Source organism: Lathamus discolor, chromosome 3, assembly GCF_037157495.1.
Source record: "Lathamus discolor isolate bLatDis1 chromosome 3, bLatDis1.hap1, whole genome shotgun sequence".
In the NCBI taxonomy this organism is placed as follows: domain Eukaryota; kingdom Metazoa; phylum Chordata; class Aves; order Psittaciformes; family Psittacidae; genus Lathamus; species Lathamus discolor.
The window spans coordinates 84,021,240-84,042,587 of record NC_088886.1 but is presented as its reverse complement, the minus strand read 5'-3'; the positions used below and the strand labels follow the sequence as shown (position 1 = coordinate 84,042,587).

The 21,348-nt window shown below is 36.9% G+C and overlaps 1 protein-coding gene across 4 annotated transcripts in view; it reads right to left on the bottom strand.

The window, feature by feature from the left end:
• PDE1A (phosphodiesterase 1A) overlaps window positions 1-21,348 on the bottom strand; it is a 228,392-nt gene that overhangs the window by 141,895 nt on the left and 65,149 nt on the right. For all 4 annotated transcript variants that reach the window (XM_065670188.1, XM_065670183.1, XM_065670185.1 and 1 more), the window contains exon 3: window positions 15,970-16,083. In XM_065670188.1, the coding sequence (XP_065526260.1) occupies window positions 15,970-16,073 (104 nt within the window). In that variant the 5' untranslated portion in view covers window positions 16,074-16,083. The remainder of the gene's footprint in view (window positions 1-15,969; window positions 16,084-21,348) is intronic.

The window sequence follows — 21,348 nt, the reverse complement described above, 5'->3', positions numbered from 1 at the left end:
CCACCCCATTTAGTAAGGAGTCAAGAGAACTCACAATCATGTCAGGATTTCATGTTGTATTGAAGTGACTAAACACAGAAGGAATGTAGCATGCATCTTTCAGCAAAAATGGAGAGGGATGACAACCAGCTCCATAAATATTGCTGTCATCTACCTTTAAGACTATTTTTTCAGACATTAATAGGAAGAGAATCAAATAACACATTTAGAAACAAAAACAAGTGCATAACCTTGAAAGGAAGTGAGTGGCTTTGTGAAAGAAAAAACCTACTCTCTTTTTCTGCTGCTTTCTCTTTGTGAGTCATGCTCTGGGAGTGGTACCAGAATGTCTTGTTGTCCTATTTCTATGGAAAAAATCCTTGAGCCATTTCATTCTTGATTGAGTTAGCATTGTGCCAAGCAAACGTAAAACACTGATTCTTTGATTCAGTGTTTTCTATTGTTCTAATTGCACTGGGGTGTGGGGAAGAAATCTCATGGGTTCCTTAACACTGTTTCAGCACTGACATTGCTGTAAATGGCACCAGGGTAACATTTCTTTGTGTTTGTCATCTTCAATGAAAGAAATTTTTTCAATACAATTTAGGGATTTCATTTCTCAATACACCAGTTACAGCAATGAATTAATACCCTGGCTCTGACAGTACATCCTCCTGTATGCCACATTCATTACCCCTTTAACTGTGCCAATAAACCAGATCCTTGAAATTACCTGCATTCCTACAAGCAATCTCAATTAAAGGTAACTCCCCTTTCCAAATGAGTGTGGGAAAGGAAGACAGAAGAAAGCAGCTTAACTACTCGAGCAAACACGTGTCATTGTATCCAAACCTGTGAACTGAAGCTGACACGGAAAAGTGGGATAACTTCTGGTATTAATATTTTTTTCCACAGGTTAAATGCAACCTTTTTATGCTTACAAAATCTGTTAGGAAAGTTTTAATGTGAACAGAAAAAAAAGCTACCTTCTATTTGAGGTACAAGTGCCTGAAAACGAGTGTTATAATTATGTAATCACATTACTATAATTGGTAATATATTGCTGCCCAGATAATGCTTTTTCTCATTTTCACTTTCATAATTCATTTACACAGATAAGGCAATCTGAATAGCCGCAATCACGTATGTAGGCATCATTTGCTTTGTGGCTAATGAAATTTAAAATTAAAAATGGTAGCTTACATTTGCTCATTAGCAGTCTACTTCTGGTACAGAGATAGTTTCCTGAGTAAAACATCTCTTACATGTGTAACTGCTGAGCATAATTCTTTACACACGAAAGAATGGCAACTTCTGGACCCAAAATGTTAGGAATGCTTTCAGTGTTAATTAGGAAGAGAAGCACAAGGAAACTGAAATATTTGTGATGAGAAGACAGATTTTTGTAAGAGGGCAATAATGCAAAAGCAGAGTTCCTTCAATGGTAAGGCTGGATTTAATCATGAAGCAAAGCAACAAAGGCTTTTGTGCTTCTGACACTTTCCTCTGAGGCAACTCAGCAGGGAAAAAGACAAAACTTCCACATTTTATTTGTTATATACACTTTTAGCAGTGCTGAGTGTAGAGTGAGAAGCCTTCAGCTACCTGTAAAAATGTGAGTACAGCATTCAAGACTTCAGCACTTAATGTGGTATATACTTCTGCTATTATACAAAATAACATACTATATGGTGTATATCATGCTAGCTGCATGCTGCACTAGAAAGGAATGTAACAAAATTGTTTGGTTTAACTGGGGGATGGCATTAGATAAAACTGTCCCTTCCCATCTATCTCTCCCTTCCTCCCTGTTCCCATTCCCCAAATCACTACAGAAAAAGTGCTAAAATAAAACTTTAGATGATTCTGTACAACTGTTTTGTCTTCTCAATGTCTAAATTCCCTCATCTGCACAGTCAAAGCTTCACAGTTGCATTAAACATGGTGAGATCTATTCATGATGATCATAATACAAATTACAATCTGCTGATTTTATTGTTAAAAATAAATTTAATGACAAGCCAGGATACAACTGAGTGCATGTTTGCTGAGGAGCCCATCCTGAGTTTGTCTATCTGCAAAAACATAGCTCATTAGTAAGAGTGGCAAAAATCCAAAATCGTAGCAATAAATAGCAAATTTATTGCAATCTGTTTCTGTGTTCCTACTATAGCTGCAGCCAAGTGATAGACAAAGGGAGGTAAACATGTTTCTTTCCTTCGGTGGGGGCAGAAAAGGAAAAAAAAAGAAGTGGAGCTTCAGGGAATGATTCTTGTCCTATCAGATGACTTGCTCACTTAGCAATTTAGAAAAGAAGAATCACATCCAGTAACTAACTCTGAAAAAACTGTTTGACATAGCCCAGTGTTCATAAAAAGGAGTGACCAATAAGCCTTTGTCAAATTCCACTGCATCTATGAAATTCTGTGCTCTTTTTTCACAACAAAGTAAATCTGGTTTGAGGTCTCATTTATTGTGTTGTAATTCAATAGCTTCCAATTACAGTGGTGTGAGACCAGAACCAGGCTAATTTTATTAAATTATGGATTTGATGGAGAAATCACAGGCTGAAATTCTATGGTCTATGCTCTATGGTCATGACATTGGCTGTATTATGTTAATTATGCCACAAAAACTATTACATACTTCTTTTTCCTCATTCAGAAACCCCAAACTTCTTTCATTTTCCATTTCAGACAAATCTGTAGTACAACACAACATTTTACCTGCAGAAATGAATTGAATGTTGGATCTTAACATTTTCTTACATCTCTGAACTGCAGTCTTGCAAAGCTGTAAGATATTGAGACTAAACCACAAAATCCCGTGCAGACAGGAATTGGAGTGCCTTTAAATGTTACTAGATTCTAACCGATTGGATAAAAGCAGATGACTGAGCAAGTAGAACCCATAGCTGGCCACAAAGTACTTTTATGCTGAGATAGAACTGCATTATGCAGCTCCCCTTTTGTGAAAACCATCAACTAATTTTCAGAAGTGAATTATCATATGGAGATTTTTGCACTCATGCCCATGTATAAAGCTGGAACTGGTCCCATGCATGTGGTTGTCTGCCAACTTCAGTAAGGCATGGGTGCCAGCTAAAGACAGATTTAATATAGCTTGCACAATGTAGAAAAATTTCAGTTCCATGCCAAAAGGATCATCATAATGTTAATCATTGTCAAATTATAAGAATGCATTTTACTGTGCAAAATCACATCTGTTGTCACTTTACATTGTGGGTATGGAGTTTTACACAGTACTTTTCTGAGTATATTTCAATGCAGAGTCACCTTATGTAAAGCTCCAATACTGTTTTTCATTCCTGGGAATGGAAAAAATACAGTTAATGTCTAAAATTTCTATGAATTCTACCATGTCCTCATGATTCTTCCTCTTGAAATCTTCTACTGAAGCTGTTGTCTCAAAAGTATAAAGTTTCGTTCTATTGTCTTGGTCATTCAATCTAAGAATATATTTGAGATTACACATAGAAAGATAAATGTTGAAGAGTATTTAAAAATTAAGTTCTGTTAATAATCAGGTTTCCTTAAATAGTAACACGATTCAAGGACTCTGCAACTTCTCAGTCCTCTTCTCCCAAACCATCGAGATGATTTTAGCACTGAACTGCTGATGAAAATGTTCTGAACTTACAAACTAAAAGGTCTTACGTGAAACTCAAAGGAAATTATATACTCTTGTTAACTCCTTATGCACTGTTTACATTTTACTTTCATCCTGTATGTGAATAAAAAGTTATTTTAAACTACACACAACGACATTCTGGATACAATTCTTTATCATAAAGAGCAGATGATCTACACAGCGTTAGAAGGCTAAATATGACCTCATGCTAAGACAAGACTGACCCTGTCATGTATCCAGAATGAATCTGGTCAAAGCTGAGTGTAAGTCAAGAAAGATATGGGTGACAGAGGTGGTTCCATAAGGCTTATGCCCACCTTAGCCACTTAATTTTTCAAGAAAGTTATAATAACACCTTATAGCATGCTTGGTAGTGTTAAACTTAATTAGTCTGTAGCAGGTAGCATGTGATGTTAATAGATACACAAGATTCTAATGAAAATGCAGAAACATGATTAGAGGCCCAAATCAATGCTAGGATTTTCTATAAGAATTCTAATACCATCTTTGTTCTAAACATCAGCATATGCTCTGTCATAGTTGCATTAAATCTATCACAATTTAGTCTTCTAAAAGGCTCTCTGAATACAAACTTTGGCTTAGGCTATAAAGTGATAGGAGCAACTCAGAAAGTTTGGATTGAGCTATAAACTATCGTAATCTTCTGGGATGCTCATATCCTGTGTTTACCTCATAGCCAGCTCTAAAACAGACTTGCAGCTGTTGTACATTCACTTTTAAAACTTTTTGTCCCTATCTGCTATGCAGGCAAACCATTTTTCTCTTAGCCAATGTTCAGGTTCATATAACACATGAAGAACATTTGATCTACAACAGGGGTATAGCTGTTTGTTCTTGGAATACCAAAAACCAAACCAATACCTTACTGGTGAGGGAAAACAGAAAGTTTGGTACATTAAACCAAAATTAGGAGTCATAAAGCTTGGGCCACATGTTCATGAACTGTTTGGCATCCCTGGAAATTCAATTTCTGTTTCACAGGACAGAAATATGTTACCGATCCTTCATTTCTTAACAAAAAGATCATCCCACATGACCTACTTAACAGCAGAAAGCTACTAAGTATGCATCATACTTTTTTTAATTAGAAAGTATGAAACAGATTAATTATATACCTTCAGAAGTGGGTTGAACCAAAATGTTTTAACATTTCATGCCTAGTTACTTCTACACATTATGTATTTAAACATTTCTGGAACAGTAGGGATGTTCTAGCAACCAAGTGGAGAGGGAATCCCTTTTTGACGTGGAACTCACACAACGCACATGCTAGCTGAACCACTGAAGAGAACAACTGAAAATAGAATTAAATATTTCTCTCTTGAAGGCAAAGCTTTGTCACAGTTATCACCAAATTATTCACATGTGTATGTTATTAGCATTCTTCATTTTGACATGTCTTTGACAAATATTTTTTAATATTTCTAGAGAAACAAGCAATATTAAATCAATCTACTTAGAAAGGAACTTTGAAGTCAAAAGGCTCAAAGAGCTGAAGTTTTTAACTACAGCATTTTAAATTAAGAACATAACATTTCTGACAAAATTTACATAAACCAGAAAGTATCTAGTAGAGATAATATTATTTGGAAAAGTATGAATTTTTTTCACTCCTTCTACCTATACTCTTGCCACTCTGAGCAATACTTCCTGTCATCTAATGATTGTAGTTTTCCTTCTAAAGGTAGGTGTACTATTTAACTCTATAAATGAAAACAGTTACACAGTTTTGAAAAGTCTTCATGAAGGGAATAGGAAGGAAGAGCTCAACATTTTCCATCGCAATACAATAATATGCCACTCTTAAATGTACCAAATACATGCGCTGCCTGGAGAGATTGAGACAAATTTCTTCTTATTATTAACTTGAGCTTGTAACCAAGCTAAGCTAATAGATAGATAATAGAAAGAAGGGGGGAAAAACCCATAACTGACATTTTTATCTGTAAAACACATACAGATAAATACAATTTTTTAATAAAGAACTGTGAGTACACACACACACACACACACACACACAAAATATTCACAGGTAAATCAATTGGAACTCTCTTTTTTGTGCCAACTGTGTAGAAGTAAGGCCAAGAGTGTCTGTTCGAGAAAGGTATAACACTAAAACAGGGTTTCCTTGTCACAGCAGTATATGGCAGGGCTATTATATCTCCATCTTACTGCCACTGACTGTTACAGGATTATCCCATAAACCTGGTTTCAAACTTTAACTGACATTACAGCTGGTGAAGGTATCTTAGTAGCCATTGAAACATGTATTCCATAGTACCAAACTATGAATACATGATCAGAGAAAACCTTCTGTGATACTTTAGCAGTTTTCCATGAAAGAGAAACAACTAATTTCCAATTACCAATAAAATCCACAGTCTTTCTAGTTAAGTAAAAAAATAATTAAATCAGAGTTGGTCAGTAATTTTCTTGTTGAACTTTTTCTCTGATGGAAGTTTTCAGATTTTGTGCACAGCTTAATTTGCTCATTAAATTATAACTATCTTGGAGATTTCCAGACTATAGGAAGCTATTCCACTGGCTTGCTCAGATCTGTGCTCCAGGGTCATATTTGGCAGCACAGGGACTAGAATCACTGGTTTTCAAATAACCAGTTTACTGCTGCCTCAGTTTATGATCCGGGAAGTGAAAAAAAAAAAAATCAGAAAGAGATGTTGATTCGATTTTTTCAAAAGACATTTCAGAATACTCATTCTTCTGAGGATTTAATCTTTGTGGCCTTTTCAAGGGTTTTTTATGTATTTCATTTTCTTCAGAGCAGGAATTCTGCATTCCAGCCCACCCTAATGGAAATCAATGCCAATGATGTAATGCTTTTTGCACTGCAGTTGCCTGTGCATCAGAAAATAACACTGATAATAAAAAGGGACTGTCAAAAGGGACAATGATTTTCAGCTCCAGCTGAGCTTGGCACGTTTGGCATCTCTGCCAAACAGGTATCTTGGTTATCTTAATGTATTTGGGGTTAGGAAATACAGTGGCATTAATAAAAATCTTCAGAGGAAAAAATTTCAAGCCTTCATCAAGTCTTTAACAAAACTGGAAGGGAAATCTACTAAATATGACTAAGTGGTGTAAGAGGTATTAAAAAGAAATACTAAAAAGAACAGTAAACCAAATACGAAGCATATAATTGCAGGTAAGCACGACGTAAGTTGTTGATTCTTCAACACATTCTGCAGAAAACACAGCATAAAAAAATCCAACAATAGTATTTAATTTCAATTTTCCCAGGCAGAAAACCGGTTCTGTATTGCAGATGAACAAAAGAAAGAAGCAAATACTACCCAGTAGTCTCTTCCTTAGTGTTTTTTCTGGCGTAAATTACACTAACAGTGTACCATTCAAATGTAACTGTCTCCAAACACTATTTATCAGAGAACTTCACAACAATTAAATGTCTGCATAATATTTATGGAGGCTACTTGTTTTCCTGGGGGCGCCAACAGTCTGAAGAAGGGGTGGGTCAAACAAACTGCAGCCAATGTCAAACAATAGATAATGGAGTGTAAGCACTTGCATAGACAAACAACTGCCTCTATATCTCCATCTGTTAAATAACACTGCATCAAATAATATCTGCATTATACTTGGAAGGTTGCACTGCTGGAATTCAACAGTCTCTAAAGCTGAAAAACTCATTAAATAAATAGCAGCAAAACCAGGCAAAAGTGCTGAATGACTCTGATTACACACATTTAGTTATGCCATCATGAAGCAGCTATGAGATCAGGGAGGCAAACTTGAGAAAAAGTACATTCTTTTTTGCTTCCTTTTTAATGAATAACTAAAACTTTGAAGGTGTATTTGTAGAACTACTGGTTTGAAAAAAGTAAAGCTTCAATGTATGTTTTACATTTTGCTGTTCTCCAGATGATACCTCAAGGTATACTAACTTCTCTGGAAGGTCTAAAATCAGAGGTATTTACCTAAATCGCCAAACAGAAAAGCAACTTCGGAATCCCATTTTTATTTCATTATTTTATGACACTGACTCAGATGAGCATCACTTATCATTCTGAAGAGCTCATATAAAACTTCATGACTGTCCAGATTCATTGTACAGCCCATAAACAGCACAACGGCAGCTAAGGAGTACTCATTCACAGGGCATTCAAGTCAAGAAGAATCAAAATTTAAGATAGCAGTTTCCACCTTTTTTTGACTGGCAGACAACCGAAATATTGCCAGTGGTTGCACAGAGCTTTATGCAGCAAAGGCAAACAATAGGCTTAGAAAGGTTTAGATTACAGTTCTGCAACTGCTGGTTATAGATTACCTAGAAGTACTTAACTGATTCAGTTGAGGTGCAAATGTGTGATTACAATTGTCTTGAATTAGCCAAAGTACACAACACAGACATTTATACTGGCCTTCTTTAAGGCCAGCTTTCTGTTGGCTACAGGAGCACAGATGTTATCTGGTGCATCATAAAGCTGGAGTGACGCAGTACTTGATCTTCATAAAATCTGATAGTTCAAAGTTAACCTTTCAAAAACACTGGGACTAAATTGAACCCTCAGGACAAGTTCATATCAGATCAACAATTTCTGTCATGTTTTGATTGCGTATTAGATATTTTACGATCGGATTTACAGTACCACAGAATAAAGACTTAAAACATGAGCAACTTAAGACTATGATTATTTTGTTGGAAAGCTGCTCAAGCAGGACAATCTCATTTTAACTTCAGGTATTTCCACCCTCAGACAACTTCCTCCATTGTAAGGACCCAACTAGGCATGGAAACACAGAAGGAATCCAACCTAGGAACTGACTGAAATTTAAATTTATCATAGGGTTAAAAAAAAAAGGTAATATTATGGGTTATTTTTAACACAGAAGAAATCCCTGCATGGGATCAAAATCAGTCATACTAGAACAGCTATGAAAGATAGCATGGAAAGCAGCAATGAGAGTTGGGAGGCAAAAATGAATCAAGAGAAACAATTTAACCGTGATGGCCACTGAAAAAGTTCACCTTTTAGGACCACTTTGCTGACAAGCTCCCTCAGCTCACAAAAGACAAGATTAGAAATCACTTTTCTAGCAGAATCCACAGGAATAAACAAACATGTCACGCTAAAAGTATCTGACTTACACTTACAAAATTGCATATGCTGGCCCACAGTATCACCCAAACTTTTAGGAGTGAATCACATACTATTAGTGAACTCCAGTTCACTATTTTTTGTATATATGTACTCAGAGAAGATATGTCTATGGCCTGAGCCACAGACCATTCTGCAACCAGTTGCAGCCTTTAACAGATACAGAATGCCTTTAGTAGTTCTTTACAAGTAAATCTAAGCAGTTTTCTAAAAGGAAAGAAAGACTAGGTAGAAGGCTAGCTTCTTCAAGTTTGCAACACTGCCTAATTGTAAAGCTTTATGGACCATGAAAAGTGAGTCACTTCTATCATCGGATGTAACTTTATAACTGATGCACTTAATTTCTGTTCAGCTTCCCATAACCACAGCAGAGTGCAATTTTCTCTCTTAAATATTTTAGTCACAACTGCTCAGTCTTCTCTAGCTCTTTAGTAAAATTAAAGGATTGACTTTGTATTTCTGACCTCCTCTATAGTTGCTCTATACAAGGCCTTGTTTTAAAAGTTCCATAAATTGCATTGGTGACCCTCAATTGTATGGGAAGGCAGAAAAGGAAAACCAAAAAAGCTCCCAAACATCTGCTGTCACTAAGGGAGATTAAGTACTCCACCACTCTGCAGTTTGTGGGTCAAGCTTAGCCCATTTGGCTGGTTTGTTGATTTTGCTTCCTCTGGGGGACTTTGAATGTTTTGTTTGGTTTTCTGATAAAAAGAAAACCTGCATGTTAGATACAACAACACAGCAGCACTGGAGGACTTGCTACCATACAGTAGATCTAAGAGCTTTTTTGCACACTTAATTTTCTATTAGTCTCCAGTAAATGGGAGCAGAAATAAATGCAGCTGTTTTGTTCTAGACATACTCTCGAGATGATATCAGGAGTAAACCAGATCAGGTGGCAAACGCAAACAAAACGGAACAGTACTAAATGCTTAGTTCACTCCTAAATGATTATTTTGACATCTTACAGGAAAACTTCTGTCAGACACAATTTTGATAAACCTGAGGTTATGTTTCTCTTTCAGATGTATGAAGTGGAAGCCTATTTTTATTCTAACTTCCACCGGTAACTATGTAATTTCAGTATTTAGGCATTTGCATTTTTCCAATGCTATATAATTAGCAAGACAAAAGACCTTTTTTTTGCCTATCCAGATATTTTGACTTCATTCGCTTGTGGAGGTGGTGCAGAAACTTAGTGTTATATGTGGGAGGGCAGCATGAACTCTGAGTTTTTGACCAATAGCTCTGAGAAATTGCTAACTGTTTTGTGGAAGGCTTCAATGTGTACCAATTAAATTGGAGAATTAAGTTTTTGAAAGAAATATTTCTAATAACTGGTCTGCCAGGCAAGCAAGGGCCCCTGCACAAACAGCTGGAAGGAGTTAAAAATAGGAGGAAAGTAATTATTTGTGTAGTGGATTATATGCAATCTCTTTCTACACAGAGATCTGAACTGAACATTTATAAGTTAAATAGTGACAGACAGCATATTTTATGAAATCTTAGAAGCGTTTGATGTAGCGTAAGTATAGTCAGAAGTCTGAGCTAACAAAAAAACACAGTGTAGAAATTTGAGAGTTCATTTAATTGCAGTTTAGCAGTCAGCTTCGCAAAATGTTATCTTTAATCTCCTTTGCAGTGTTCCTAGATAAAATACTTAATTTTAATTGCAAGCATATGTGAATAGTGTATGTACATTTAAAGATCTACAAATAAAGAATTTCAATATCATACTGTATTATTTAGGGATTGTGAGACTTGTAAAGACACGCTGCTGCTGTTCTTAGTGATATCATAGGCGAATTATGGCTTGTGCACTACTCCTTCAATTTGCAATCATTTCTAGTAGAGCTTGCTATAAGCACAGCAATTCACCTACCCACAGTAAATTGGAGGATTAGCATTTACTCTAATCCATCAAAACCACTGATATATGCTAGAAATTTCAGTAAAAATTAGTATGAACCAGAAAATTAATTCTGTAACTCCTGTGCATGATCATAATGGAAATACCTCTCTAACAGCAAAATAATATCATTATTCTAATATGACTGGATAAAAGAGTTCTCTAAATTGGTAATGATAAGTAGCTAAAATATCTATAGTCATTGAAAATTCTAACATTTATCATATTATAAATTTAATTAGATACACATTTTTCAGTTACAAAGTTATAAATTATTTACCTTGACTACTCAGGAGCAGAAACAATTTAGTTTCAAAAATCAAAAGAAGCTATTCACAATTTATAATGAAACAATTCTTACTGTAATTATAGCTCTAATGGGATACATATCAATCAACAGGTAAATCATTATATAATTTCTTCAATTTTCTGTTCAGAGCATTTCTGAAATCATATTTGACAAATAACAGCTTCAATTTTACATAAATTCCCTTTAGAAATAGCTGTCATTTGGATTACTTTTAAGAGCTTAAGATTTTTCTTTAAAGAAAAGTTTTCCTATTAGGAGAAAAGTAGAAATAGGCAACATTATAAGTAAAAACTATTTGAACCATATATCCATTTGTTCCTAATGTAGTTAGCAGTGACTGACAATTTCTGTCTCACCATTTTTTATGATAGTTATTCACCTGTAATTCTAGCTCTTCTCTGACTGTTCAGTTCTTGATTATATATACATTTTTATGACAAATGTTCAGTTTTGATAATTCTAATCTCTTCAGTTAACCTTTACTGAACTTTCGTAATTTCATCAAATTGAGCATACGTAAAAGGACAATAAGCAAACACAAATACCAAACCAGTATAAAAAAAAAAGTGAACAAGAAACTTCGAAGAACAAAAGAAAGACCTCTTTGTCATATACATTTCTGGAAATTGTTCTATAGCTCTTCTATCAGCATCCACAGATCTGGTGAAGGAATGACTATGTGAGCTTTCCTAATTGAAGTTACTGATTCTGGTGCCTTTTAGACCCAACATGCTGCTAATCGGATTCTTTTTGATGCCTTTAAAAGCATTCTCTCTTCTGATAATTCAGCAGGTGTGGAGGAAGCCATTCCTCTACTTTCCCTGACATCAAGCCAAGTTTCCTACAAAATATGTATGCATGCTATGCAAGGCTTTTGTCACTGCAGCACTGCAGGATCAAAAAACTGGGACTGCAAGTCAGTCTCTTTTAGTGTCTAAAACAGTTTAGACTCTCCTTTCTGCAGAAATCAGGGTCTATTATGTTGGATGTGGAGGAAAAGAAAGGTAAGAAGGCAAAGAAAGTAGCCCACGCTTTTTCTCAAATCCCTTCTGTCATCCAAGTTAGCACAAATTAGGCTTAGGACAGTGATGGCAGTAACACATACTCTCTTTTAAAATCAGTAACAATTTAATAAAGTAGCCTATTCTAACCACATGTGAACTTCAATCCTCCAAATGCTTGACACCTTGGATTTTAACTTTTTCCATTCAGAGTTTTTCTGGCCTCTTAGAGACAATTCTAGCAATTATGCAGCTCTATGAAAATCAACTTATTTTCTCATTAGTGTATTCAAAACTCACAAATGGAACTCACCCCTAATACTAGCTTCAACGGTGGGTGGGGATACAAGAAGCTACTTGCAAAGAATATGCGCCTACTTGCAAAGAATATGCCTACTTGCAAAGAATATGCCTACCTGCAAAATAAGATGGGGGGGGAGCGTCTGACTGTTCTATTGGTGACATGAGTAAAGCTGCAGACAGCCAACATACACAATAAACAGAGAGCACCCCATTTCACACAATATTGAAGAACACAGAGTTAAGACAAGTCTACCTGCAGATTAAGAATACCAAACACTGTAAGGCCAGAAAGCATAAAGAGCTGTGCTTTAAATCTGGTTCTCTGGGTTCTGAATCAAAACACTTTCAAGAAGCTACTTTTTCAGATATCACTACCATGCTCTAGCAACATATGAAGCAAAACTCTCCTAAGCAGCAAATCTTCTGGTCATGTTGACACCAGAATACATATAAACTGAAGACTTGGTTACTCTTTAAAGATTCCATCTGATAGAGAATGAAAGGCTAAGGAGAAAAAGTGCAATCAGTGGCATCAGGTCTGAGTAGGGGCTCCTCAGCCAGACTCTGGCAAGATGTCTTCTGAAATGGAAGGTATACAACACTCCCTTTCAGTCTGGCAGCTGGAATTCCAGAAGTGGTTTGAATAGTTTTTATTTTTACTTTTCCACATAACAAAGAATTATAAAAGCCACACTCTTATGTGAGTTATTTAGCTGTCACTTGCTGTTTTTGTTTTCTGCATGAAGTTCAAAACATTAGAAGTTCACAGCCTGCATAGTGAAAATGTCTTAATTCAAAGACCAGAAGCTCCAGTCAAGACAGAAAAGTACATGGCTCATTTTCACAAGTAAGTCCTGCTTCAGTGAGCTTGTGTTTTATAGACTCAGGCACTAATAAACTCAGAACCAATACTAAGGATCAAGTTATTAATTTCAAATTAATCTCTTCTCTACCATATAATCCACCTTGTTTTCAGAACTGCTGCTAATGCAATGTAAAAAAAAATAGATTTGGATTTTTATTATCCATGTGGAAGGCGGAGTTTGGCTGTAGGGCCACATGGACCTGATGAAAGGTAGTTATGGCTTTAATTTTATTCAAAACATTCAAGATTTTACTGCAGCACTTAGGGAGAGCATTTGGTTAGCAAGGTCTATGCAAGCCTATAAAGTCCATAGAAAGGCCCTTTCATTCAAGCTTCCACAATACCCAGCTTTTCTTACTGGGCATTCAAATAAGGATTTTAATTTGTTCTTAAGCATATTCAACTCAACAGTCTTATAGAACAGTCTGCATTTACAAAAATAAAAAAAACAATAAACCAACAGAACTACCCCAAGACAAATTAGGTTAAATGTATATGGAATTCTGAGCCAAATCCCTAATTTAATGTCTATTATGCAAAAAGTAGAAATGCTAACAGAAAATAAAAACTCATTTAAGTAAGGACATACTATGCAGCTTTTAAACACTATCCAGATAGTTGCCTACATGAAATCAAATATGCTTTCAGAAACAATTACCTGCTTGCAGAAAGACAGTACTTTTGACGCAAAATACTCTAAAACTGTATTGAAATCACATGTATACATTGATAAAAACTCTGTAGGCTTGTGAACTCTCAGCAAGAACAGATTTAGCTTCAGAATTCATACCACGTCTTTACTTCAGTGTAGATATACTACCATATACTACTTTAAAAAGTCAGAAATTTGGCTTGCTACAGACTCAGTTTCATTAACAGTTCCCTTCCCTAAGATGAAACAATTCTCCTAACAATTTATAAAATAATTCTTCCCAAGTCAGATTATCTGTGCAGTAACACTTCTCTGTCCCTCTCCCCTACCGCATACAAACATCCTTCTACTTTGATATCCCTGCATCAGCCAAATTAATGCTTTTCCTTAATGACTGATGCTTACACTACAAACTGAGCACAGGGATCTCCTCTGAAAAATTAAACTCTTTGAAATTTCCCCATACAATATTTATTATATTGACCAGTCAGCGATTTCCAATAAAGTAGTGAATAATTAAAATTACATCCTTGGGAAATCTGAAAAACAGCCGAGCACATATCTAATAATATAACCTGTTTCTTTTAAACAGAAGTATTTTAGCACTACCTGTCCTGCAGTCACAATAGTCATGAGGTTAGCACCAACCTGTGAAAGATGCATGGTTTTCAAACACAACCTCCATCTGATTTTGATTTACCACAAACTCCAACTATTGTTTTAACTACTCCTAAAGAAGCACGAACCTTATTTCCTGGAGCTGATGCACTGACTGTCACTAATGTTTAGTTATTTACATTAGTTTGTTTAATGAAACCATTCCAGAGGCAGCTGAAAGGAAATGTTTCAACCCAAGAGCCTAGCGGTAACAGAACTTACAGAACAAACAAAAGGAACAGCTTAGACCCTACACAAATGGAAGTCTGCACAAACTGATGGAGATCTCTAGCAGAGAAGATCTGGGGCAAGATGTGTGGCATCAGAAAATGATCAAACTATTTGCTCCACTATGTACACTTTGGGGCTTCTAGGGGCAAAATCATTCCCAAAGTGCATATCTTAGAGTGATGAAAGGATTGAGAGCAAATATTCAAATGCATATCACAGAGAAGTTCCGCTATACCCCTGGCCACAACTGAAAAATGACTTTCCAATGAAGCAAACCAACTTTCCCTTGAAAGAAAGCAGATGATGGAAACTCCCCTTCCCATAGCCAGCTTGAACCTCTACCCAATACATAGAGAACCTAGGCAGTGCCAATGCATCTAATTCTCTTAGCACTGTAAGTAAACCGTTTTCTTTCAACAGCTGAGGCACTGTATTTCAAATCTTTCCAGCAAAAAACAATACTGCAATATCCTTGCCTGCAAATCAACAAATGTAACATGTATTTATTTGTAACATCCGAACACTAGCTTTCAGGACAAACACCAGACAAATATGTAAAAAGAAGCACTGAAGTTTAAAGGGTTTAGAACACACTAGTTTAATGGAGTTTCTCTCTAACAGGTTGTAGATGTTTATTTTCTGATGATTTGCACCAAGAAGTCTACAGTGAAAACTGCATTTGAAAGGAGTGACTTAGTCGCAGCAGGTGATAGTAGCCCCTTCAAACAGTCCTTCAATCAGCTTTTAGCATTACTGAGCAGAAAAATAACTGACAAAAAAACAGACATAGCATCCTCCTAAGAGCTAAGCACCTTTTAATATAGACTTCTTTACCAGCAGTCTCAAAAGGCAAAGTATGGATACCTCCTGTGGAACTGCAATAATATACTTACCTATATACACTGACAGGAATGATGAAACAGCTCCAGCAATGCTGATTCTGAAGATAACATTTACAAAATCATATCAGAGCTATGTAAGTGTTAATCCGAAAAGACTTACCTGCATTTCAGTTTGATTAACAACTCTCATGAAATATGTATCTTTTAAATCATAGAGGTGACTGAACCTTATACAGAATCTGACATTAATCTAAGTAGCATCACATATGAGAGTGCTGTACTGTGTTATGAGAGCAAATACTATTCACAGCTTAGCGATAACTCTTCCGTTTGCTAATTAGTCATTTTAACAAACAGATGAAAAGGATCTTTCCCAGGGAACAGAACAAAAGCCAAGGAGAGAAGCTACTCACATTCCTTTGAGCCGTTGCCACATTTTCTCTGCATGTCCTCCTATTTGATACTTTATAGAGGTGCTTTCCAGTTCCCGAGTTGTTTCCGTCGCTCGAGCCCCCATCGTTATTGTCCTACAGCGATACAGTTACAGTCAGTCTCAGCAGCAAGTAAAAGCATTCTTTAGTCCACTACAAATGTCAGAAGATCCACGCATGTTAGACAGGAGCTGCTGTCATATCAAAGCACATCAGAATTACAACAGCTGAGGGGCGATCCTGCCTGAATCACTATTCACTTTGATAGACAATTCCACTCTCTCCCCCCACCTCCCAAGCACAGAACAAGTACACACAGCTCCTCTGACCTCACAAGTCTAATCCATACGGGTGAGCCAGCTACTGTACTACTGACTGCTCAAGCTCCTTTCTCATGCACTTTTTCGGCTGTAGGAATATGCACAGAAGCACAAAAGATTCCTTAAAATGGACTATAATTCATTGCCATGCAGGATAAATGTGAATGGCTTTAACAAATCCAGAAGAAAGGCAGGTTTCTGCTCTGCAGGTTGAAGAAACAAGCTGCAATTGAAAAGCAGATGGTAGAAGCCAATATCAGCCACATCAGGCTACAAAAAGAGTGAATGTTCAAATGCCAGAGCTTTCCTCTCTTTAGTTGATCCTGAATTGTTTCTTAATGAATAAATATCTACCAGCCTCTCAATAAAAATATGACTGTACAAATGCTAAGTCGGTAGCAAAGACACGTATAAATCCCTGCAGAAGAGAAATCAGAGAGCTCTACAGGTTGTTATTGAAGGAATATGCTGTAACGATGACTATACACCTTCTCCTAGCAACTCCACACAGTAGGTAACTGTCAATTTAACTGGTGGAATATGCAGCAGCTGCAAGACAGCCCGCTCAGCGAATCCTTCGGGACAGCAGCATGCGTATGTCAAAATCTGATGCTGAATTGTGCGTGTCTGCCAGCGAAAAACAATTCAGTGCATGTAAGCAACAAAAGGGTTGAGGAATAAACAGTATGCCAGCCATGCAGCAGATTGCCAGCTCTGCCTCTCAAGTGAAAACCTAAGCAGCTAGTTGTACAGCCAAAGCTGGGTTTTGGAGAGAGCAAAGGAGAGGATTTCCTTACTGCTTGCACAGACGGGTTTGCAGAGCAGCTCCTGTACTCTGTAAATAGCACCTGTCTTGTTTGGTGAGTCAGTAACAATCTTCATCTCTGAAGCAGCAGCCAAATAATCAAATATACCACAGACTTTATCTTAGAGATCATGCTTGTTTCAATCAGAGCAAGAGCTGTGCAAGAAGCCAGGCAAGAGGGGTGTGCCAAGTAGGAGCAAATACGTCTGAGCTTTGCCAGCTACTCGTGTCACTGCCAGGTGGGAACAGGCGCTTTGGGTCCACAACAGGACAGTGAGGATGAGTGTCCTTGGATGCTAACTAGAAGGAGCCTAGGGCTGGGAGATACTTATCTCAATATGGATTTAACTAGACAGTTTTACCTGTGTTAAATTTTACAAAGATGTGAGATGATGAGGGGTACCCATCTGATGCAATTGGCAGACATGGATAATACCTTGAAATATGCAGGATCGTACAGAAAAATAGAGTCTCACTGCCTTGAAATAATCCTAATACTTCAGAATTTCATGATCAATTTTCTTTCTCTAGGATACCTTTTATGCACATAACAGATTTAAAATACACCCTATGAGAGTTATAAATCAGTTTGAGATGCATTTACACACTGATTTCAAGCGGGTAATTAAATAACACATTTTCTTTACTTCTATGGCTTTAACGCACACAATTTTAAAATGGTATTAATTCATGGACTTTCATAGGTTCAGACATGTAAGAGTCAGTCCCTTAAAATGCACTACTAATATCTGAAAAACACTCACTGGATGAGCAACAACCCTTACAATTTTCAAGCAGCTTCATAAGACAACAGCAAAGAAATACAAACAGCTGTTTTCCAAGAACTGCAAAGCATTTATCTGGTTAAAGCCAGCAGAGGTATCTTTAAAACTTCACTAAGGAACCACTTAAAAACTTCCAAACTTTCCACTCCCGATATGCATGGAGTACAACTAAAGTTTGTAAAAGAGAGTATAAATATCCTCCCATGGAATAACTAATGAGAACATCTCACGCTAATCTGGGTTCTTCCCTGCCTTTTAACTGCCAGATATCTGAAGCAATGCAAAGAAATTAAGTATTTATAGAAACCACATAAACCTCCAGGGACAGAGGGGAATTTTAAGGGCCTATTTTTATTCATAAACTTTTCTCGGCTCTTGTTGTCCAGTTATACAACGAAAAATAGTGGTGTTTGTAAGCTGTTCACTCTCCCTCACAAGGAAGTAAGTCGTTTAAAATGTATCATCTTCATTTACTGGAAAAAAAGTATGAGCAGGTAATATCCTTCAGGAAGGGAGGAAGGAACAAATTGCGCAAACAATATCACTGCAAATGGAGATGCATTTGCTAACTTCAGCAGAACTCCATAAAGGGAAATTGTAAAAACTTTGCTCCCTGCAGGACCACACCACTGCAACGATAGAAATTTCTACAACAAAAACACCTGGCGTAGCTTAAGCAAAGCACAAACAAAGCAGCCTCCTCCCCAAAGACTTATCCTGAGGATCAGCATAGCTAATCACCAGAGATGACACCATCATGTCATGTGTCTCTGAAAATGAAAGAAGCAGCAGGAAACACATAAAACTGGATAGATAAGGCATTCAAAAACAAAGCAAGCTGCCAGAGCAAGTGACCTGTTTGTCCCTAAGGAGAGAGAAACAAACCATTTCAAACAACTTTTAGGTATGCTGTTATCTTGGCACGTGAGCAAAGAAATCCTCATGGAGACATGGGGAAAGACCCTTCCTCCCTTTAGCTTCTGTGAATAAGGCTCAATCGAATGAAACAGCCAAGCCTGCATCCTTCCTCCTGCTCAGAGGAAGGCAGACACAGAGGCTGTGAAAGACAGACAAAGCAGTGCCCACACCCTTCTGGCTGCAAGAGGTGATGTGGGGCAGCAAGCGCAGGAGTGGGCCGCTGCAATATAGAACAACCATACATTACAGACCATATGTAATAATGAGGTGATCATGGGAAGAATCATGGACAATGTGACTTGCTCAGAAATACACATCTGTGCCCCTGTAGCACAAACTGGTCTAAAGAAAAATGCAGAATACTAAACAATAACCAGCTACTTTAGGAAGCCAAACCAACTAGAGAAATAGCACGTTAAATATATGTTAAATAGTTATGTAACTATTCATGTTAAATATGTTAGCTAGTTTTTCTCTTTCCACTTGCTGTTCTGTTTGGTTTTTTGTGCTACCTAACAATGTTTGTGCTACAGTCCCAGCAAGCTGCTACAGTCCATCTTCCTCCTGCAAAATTATGATCTTCTTTGCCCCCTGCCCACAGAAAATTTCTATACTAAAGCAAACTGCAAAGGATAGCCTCTGTTAGTCAATATGGAGATATATTTAAAATAGGAATAATCTGCTTTTTCACTCTTAATTATGGCAAAACAAAACTGTCCCTATGCCACTTAATCCTCAGATAGGAAGCTACACTTAACACTAATGTATCCTAAACTCCTTTTATATAAAAACACTTCAATTGCAATATCAATGCAAACGAACACTTTTAAAATACACCCAAAAGTAAAGAAATCATGTTGGCTTTTCAATGTTGAGTACTGAGAGTCCTTTACAGTTATGCCAAAATCACACAGTTACGATGAAACTAACTTACCTTAAAATTGGGAAAATCCTGCAGCTAGGCCAATTAGAGATTAGCTACAGAAACAGGAAAGGGATCATGCAGGTTTCATGAGGAGAATTAGATATTTACTTTAAATAAATCCTCACTCCTGAAGGGAAATTAAATATGCTGCTTTGTTTGAAATTATCTTCAAAGCATCAAACTCATGACAAATGAAGAATAAGGAAGCATCAAGAGGCCTGCAGGGTGACTTGCCAGGCTAATACTCATCCCTCCAAACCTGACGACATGAACCTCCCTGTGGTGGAACTGCAGGAGAGCCATGAACCAATTGAGAAATTTGTAAACATAAGGGGGGAAAAAATAAGCCAAAACAAAACTATAAGTAGAGACAGCAGGTATTAGATCACTGTGCTGAGTGTCCTGGCCCTCACCTAGCAAGCACCAATACAAGTTTAATTTTAAGCAGGTAAAGCATTACATTTATTTGCTGGGTAAGACAGTTAAATCACTGAAGACTTGCCTGCCAGTGCACTCGAGTGTTACACAGTACTTTGTCAACAGAACCTAAAGTAGGACAAAGATCCCACCCAAATTCTGCACTTGCAGAAAAGATGTCTCCTTCTGCAGCAGAGGAAAAAGGGATAGTTGGTCTTATATTTGGCCTTAACAAAATTAATTTAAATTACTTTATTTAAATACATGACTTTATTTAAATACACAGGTCTCCAGCAATCTGGCAATGGCAAAATACTGATGTTACAGTAATCCTGGATTTTCAGATTCTCCATAGAATATATTAACAAATTCAGGAACAGCAACTTTAAAGGTCGACACATATGGTCTATACAGTGCATTGGCATTCACTCAACTAAGTGGGCAAGAGTTGGAATTGACATATTACCAAAGATAGATGACCTAAATAAGGAGATCCAACAAGGAACATTTTCTCTTTAAGTTAATTAATGGTTATCTTAGTATTTTCTGCTTGTCACGGTTTTACCCCAGCTGGCAACTAAGTACCACACTCACTCTATGCCAGTGAGACTGGGAAGAGAATCAGAAAACTATAAAAGCCAATAACTGAAGTAACAAAGTAAAATATAATAACACTACCACTAACAATAATACTATGAAAAAAAAAAAGAGAAATAAAACTCAATAAACACAACTTATACAAAAAAGCAATTGCTCACCATCCACTGACCCCAATTCCTTGCAGCAATTGGTGGCTCCTGGTCAACCCTCCCCAGTTCATATACTGAGCATGATGTTCTATGGTATGGAATATCCCTTTAACTAGTTCAGGTCAACTGTTCTGGCTGTGCTCCCTCCTGGCTTCTTGTGCACCTCCTCAATGGCAGAGCACGGAAAACTGAAAGTCCTTGATTTACAGTAAGCACTACTTAGCAACAACTAAAACATCTGTGTGTTATCAGCATTATTCTCACACCAAATCCAAAACACAGCACTATACCAGATACTAGGAAGATAATTAACTGCTACATCTGATTCACTGGATTTGAGGCTTCCTCATATAAACACTAAAGAATATATATTCATTCACATGTCCTGCAAATACCAAGCTTCAAGTATAGCAGGGGAAAAAAGTATCTTGCATTTGTTTGC